This window comes from Trichechus manatus, unplaced genomic scaffold (assembly GCF_000243295.1).
Source record: "Trichechus manatus latirostris isolate Lorelei unplaced genomic scaffold, TriManLat1.0 scaffold00221, whole genome shotgun sequence".
Taxonomy (NCBI): domain Eukaryota; kingdom Metazoa; phylum Chordata; class Mammalia; order Sirenia; family Trichechidae; genus Trichechus; species Trichechus manatus.
Genome location: NW_004444157.1, coordinates 995,888 through 1,001,580, shown reverse-complemented (window position 1 = coordinate 1,001,580; position 5,693 = coordinate 995,888). Strand labels below are relative to the sequence as shown.

General features: G+C 49.6%; 1 protein-coding gene across 1 annotated transcript; it reads right to left on the bottom strand.

The window, feature by feature from the left end:
- Window positions 1–3,021: 3,021 nt before the first annotated feature.
- On the bottom strand, window positions 3,022–4,495 carry ZCCHC18 (zinc finger CCHC-type containing 18). The gene is given in 5 exon segments (XM_023742868.1): window positions 3,022–3,148; window positions 3,150–3,905; window positions 3,907–3,946; window positions 3,949–4,221; window positions 4,444–4,495. Coding segments are annotated over 5 exon segments (1,248 nt in total).
- Window positions 4,496–5,693: the final 1,198 nt, after the last annotated feature.

The following is a 5,693-nucleotide window of genomic DNA, read 5'->3' as shown; positions in this document are numbered from 1 at the left end:
ATCAGAAAGAGAAAGAAGATTCAACAAAGGAGACTGAGAATTAGGCACCGCAAAGATCGGGAGAGGGAAACTACAAGACAGATGTCATCGAAACCAAAGAATAATAATGTGTCAAGAAGGAGGGAGATAATGCAAAAGAAGGGCACTCAGAGGCTAGTTTCTTCTGACAGGACAAAAGAGTAATTTTCATCTCAGCGACTATGAGAATCAATGGAGAAAGGGAGGGAAAAAAGCCCCATAATTGTAAATGAGGCATAATCGGACACGAATTTCTTTAAAAGACTTCTTTCAGCTAACCCCATTAGTCTGATCTGAATGCCCAGGTATTGGTTCCATATATTCCAATTAGGGAGAATAAATATTTCTTGAATGAAGGAAAAGCCAGTATTATACAAAGTGAAATAAAAAAGAAGTGTCAGGTTTACATGATGTTGGTGAAATAAATATGTAGACAATCTCAAGTTTACACAACACAGAAGAGGATGGGGGAGGAAAGAAAAGATGAATCACATAACAAGGTTTTCAAAGCAATGGTCTATACTGAACCTCCAAGCTGACGCCAGTGAAAAAAAGGAGACAGTGGTAAATGCAGCATCTGTTTTTCTCTTTCTGGTGCTAGAATTAAATTATGACAGGATAAACTGTGTATCTGGGTAAATCATTCACCAAGTGTTTATAGAAGAAAATTGAGAGAAGTTCAGCAGGAAGTAGAATTATAATCTGGGATAGATGAATGGGCATATGCTCCCCAAAGGCAGATTTGGGGGAGGGAGAGGAAGAAGTAAAGCATTATAAACCTAAGAGAGCTGGGGAGTGTTGAAGTCCCTGTGGCTTTAGGGACCTGAGTGGAGCTGCCTCCTGCCTGGGGATCCGGAGAAGGTCCCCTTTGGCTCTGGAGAGATGGAGGTCGCTGTCAGGGGCCCAGAGGTGCCCCAAAGGGAAGCAGGGCCTCTTGAGCCTTTGCTCCTGGCCAGCTCCCAGCTAAAGGGTCAGAGGCAGAGGGGCGCTCCCAGTCTCCTGCTGGCCATGAGGGTTAAGGAGGCTGAGGCTTAAGGCAAACATTGAATGCTGGAGGTGGTCAGGGGCAAGATTAGCTTGGAGTCTGGGCTGTCCGTGCCCTCTAACATGTAGTTAGGGTGAGACTTGGGGGACACTGAGCCTCCCTGTGCTGAACTTTCATGAGTAGCTAGCTGTACTCTCCTTAATTGGGGAGTGGAAGAGGGTAGTGTTAGCCCAAAGGACATACTGGTTATTGAGACCAGGTGTTATTCAGAAGCAACAGCAATCTAAGGAATCAACCCAGAGAAGGGCCAGCTACCCCTCCCCAAAGTAAACAGGAATGGAGCCCCCTGGAATTCTCATTGTTGGGCTACAGTATAACCTCACTCCCTGCCTCCCCCCTGCCGACCCTGGTCATCATACTTACATTGAGAAATTATTAACTAATTGGTGCAGAGTTTGGCTCTATGACCTAGGTAGGAGACAGGTAAGTTATGATAAGGGGCTCTTTTGGAGATAGTCAGCTGTGATGGTTAAGGTTGTGTGTCAACTTGGCTGGGCCATGATTCTCAGTGGTTTGGCAGTTATAATGTAGTTTGGCAGTTGCGTAATGATGTAATCACCTCCATGATGAGATCTGCTAGGAGTAGCCAATCAGTTGAAAGGGAGTTTCCTGGAGGGTGTGGCCTGCATCCAATATATGTGGACTTTCTGGCAAAGCTTGCTGGCTTTTGCTCTGCTCTGGATCGTGCATTTGGCTCGTCATCATCTGACCTCCAGTTCTTGGGACTTGAGCCAGCAGCCTACCATCTGACCTGTGGATCTTGGGTTCTTCAGCCCCTGCAGCTATATGAGTCAGGAAAAGCCTCCAACCTGACACCTGACCCACAGACTTGGGACTTGCCAGCCTCTACAACCATGTGAGCCATTTCCTTGATATAAATACACACACACACACACACACACGCTTTACTGGTTTTGCTTCTTTAGAGAATCCAGCCTAAGACATCATCCCATTTCAGCTTCCCTTTTCTTCATCTGTCAAATGAAGTTGATAAAATGAGGTTGATACCCTCACCCCATGGTAAAACCCACTGCCATCGAGTCAATTCTGACTCATAGTGACCCTATAGGATGGAGTAGAACTGCCTCATAGGGTTTCCAAGGACCAGCTGGTGGATTTGAACTGCGGACCTTTTGCTTAGCAGCCGAGCTCTTAACCACTGTGCCACCAGGGCTCCCACCCCATGGTATAAACCAAACCAAACCCATTGCCATCGAGTCGATTGTGACTCATAGCAACCCTATAGGACAGAGTAGAACTGCTCCGTTGGGTTTCCAGAGAGCAGCTGGTGGATTCGAACTGCCAACCTTTTGGTTAGCAGCCGTAGCATGCCGTAGCTCTTAACCACTGTGCCACCAGGGTTCTTTGACTCCCAATTATAGCTTTTATTTATAGTTTTCTTATTTATTTTCCTTTATTTCTTCCTAAAAGTAATATAACACAGAGACATTAGATGCTAATATACATTCATTGACATAAAAGAAGTCTACAACATATTATTTGGTTAAAAAAGAATACAGAGTCTAGAACACCACCACTTAAATTTGATCACTTTTACCTGTATATGTATCCTATCTGGGTACACAGGTTAGGTAAATATCTAGAAGCATATTTATCAAAAAGTTAACAATGGTTATATAAGGGTGGAGGGTTTCAGGTAGTTTGTACTTTAGTTTTTGTGTTTTATTTTTTTGAAGGTTTGACAAAGAGTTATACTGCTTCCATCAAGAGACTAAAGTCATCAAGGAAACAGACATAGAATAAATAGACTCTTAGGCAGGCGGGGGAGGGAGCAGGGACAGAGAGGCCAGGCCATCCTTCTCCACTGTCCTGGTATCCAAGACCTGTTCTCCTCCTCCCCCAAAGAAAAGTGCTTTGTGGATTAACTCAGACCCACCCACCCCCAGTTCCACTGGACTTTGAAAACAAGGGTTCATTTAGGGGTGGGGTCTAGCACCTCACTGTGGCTTAGAGGGCTCATTGTCTTCTCCAGGGGACTCTTTTGAGGGCTCCTCCTCTGTATGTGTCAGCTCCTGCAGGGTGACCATCAGATTCTCAAACACCTGAGCCCTGTTGCTCTCACTGATACGTTTCTTTTGTATGGTTCTCCTTGCTACAGTATGAACAGTGGGTTGTATATTTTCGCTTCCTGGCTCTATGCTTATCCCCAGGACCATCATCCTTATGCCCAGAACCACCACTGGTGGAAGGAGACTGGGCCCTGGAATTGTTGGGGAAATCATTGACCAGCACCTGATCCTGAGATCTGGCCCCGCATCTTCAGGGAGGAGCAGCTGTGGATGCAAGTGGAGGGTCCTGAGGCTCCACCGGGATCACATCCTCATCTGAGTCATGGAGGGTATCTTCTATCTCTATCACGTTGCAGTTAGCACTGCCAATTGCTATGGGCTGGGTGCCCTGAAATGCCACAGGGCTGGCTGCCCTCTCCAGGATTGGCTCAGATCTTTTGGGCCGCTTCCTTTTAACAAAAGTGTCATCCCAATCCTCTTCTGCCTTTATCATCCTGATTAGCTCCAAGAAATTGGGAAGACGTCCCTCTTTCTCTGCATACATCCTAAGAAGATCCTTAAGCCTGAAGCGCAGGTCCATTTTCAGCTCAGCCCCTAGAAGGAGCTGGTGCAGGCATGTCTGGTTTGCATCTTTCTCAGATATGATCCCTGCTTGAATAGCATTCCGAAGCTGCACCTCTAAATGGATCACATAAAGGGGCGCTTTCTCCCCTTGCGCCTGCAGATTGTTAAAAAATTTACCATGGGCAGTCACACGGCTTTTATTAGACTCCCCAGACACCAGTTTCATGGCCCGCAAGAAATCTGCCACTTAGGTTGGGTTTGGCTGCCTGGAGTAAAAGCGTGACCTCAAGCGCTTGAGCTTTTCCTCCTCAGAGGAATTCCAATCTGGCAAGATCCCACTGACTTGAATCAGCCAGTTTTCAAAGGTTTCTTCCCCCTGGGCTGGCACCACCCTCTCTGAGAACAACTTCATGTTTCTCTCCACCAAGTTGGTCATTAAAGGATCCAGGCTTTTCCCCAGGGACTTCAGCGTGGAATGGACCCAAGGCGGTAAAGGTGTGTTCTGCCGCTGGCTATTACCCATACGTGCAATGATGCTAGCCAGTACTGACAATAATCGTCTATCTAAATACAACAAGATACTCAGGCTTTTCAGAAAAGCCTAATCTGAAGGAGGAGTCCCCAAAGCAATTATCCCAGACTCTGCCTTCCTTATATCTCAAATAGGAACTGTAAAGGAAACAAAACAAAAAAAGGTCAGTAAGCAGGCTGCAAGGAAGCAGTCTACAGCCGCATTCTCTTCCTGAATATGCTACAGGATATTTTACAACTGCTTACTGTCCTCACCGAGGTAGCCGGTGTCCCTGTGCCAGCACGGCGCTTTTGGAGCCAGCCACATTCAGCCCTTCCCGCCAGTCCTCCAGGAGCTGATATTAGGCTTTCCAAATAGGGCTCCATGGTCTAAAGTTCACAGATTTGTGGGAATAAATAAGATCTCATTAATCTCATTAATCTCATGGTCTCACGTCTCAACCACACCCCCTTCTCAAGTTTCGCCCGTTCTCGCTCAGATTCTTACATGATCTTGGGAACAATCGCACGCCTTTATTTCACTTCCAGCCTGTGCGACTGGTGTCCTTCGTGAGAACGGTCGCCTCTGGGGTACGGTAAACCTCTGTCCACCGAGGGTTGCCAACCCGGGTCCTCAGGACGTCAAGACTGCGCCGCTGGCAGGGAAGGGTCAGAAGCGGCCTCCCCCCTCATCCCCACAACCCATTCCCGCCTCTGCTGTCGCCAGGCGGAAAAATTCCTCTCTCACCTTCCGAATACCAGCCAAAGCGACCCCTCCCATTATATTCCCCCCGGGAAACCGTGGGCCTACCAGCTCTGCAATCAGCCACACAGAATTCAAGTTCGGATTCGGCTGATGGCCTGCCAGGGAGAAAGGGAAATGAAGTTGGACAAACACACCCGCATATTCCTCCCCAGGAAGGCAAAGGGGTACAGCTTGCAATTCCCCTTGCCCCTCATCCCCCATGAAAATGCTCCTCACCCATCAATCCAGGTAAATCCTACCCATTCGGCGGCATCCACCTGTATTCCACCTCCTCCCTGAGTGCAGCCCTGCCTCAGGGTTGTCAATTCCCCAGTACTAGTGGGGGCGCCCAGCTGGTCTCTCCCAGCCGGGCAGTCGGGCCCCTTTCTTTACCTGCGGGTGGGCAGCGGATGCGCAGGCGTCGACAGCTGTGCAGTCCGCCTTCCGGCCTCCGCCGCCCTGCAGGGGATAAGACCGGACGCCTCCTCTGCCCACCGCTAAGCGACCGGAGGCCGCCTAGCGAGGGGAGCCTCGTGGAGGCGGTGCGGTGGCCAGGACAGCGCGGCGGCCCCCACCCGCCCGCTCGGCCCTTCCAGGGCTGCGGCTGCTTTGATCCTTTGGCCATTGGGACGAGAGAGCGCCACGAGCCCGGCCGCGCGGCCAATCAGCGGGACGCAGGGGTGGGCTCCTCGCGAGCCGCCGGCCCCCAGAAAGCGAACAAGAAGGAGGGAGCGAGCGGCGGGAGCTGCGGCAGACCAGCGCGCGGGAGCCGGCGTGGGGT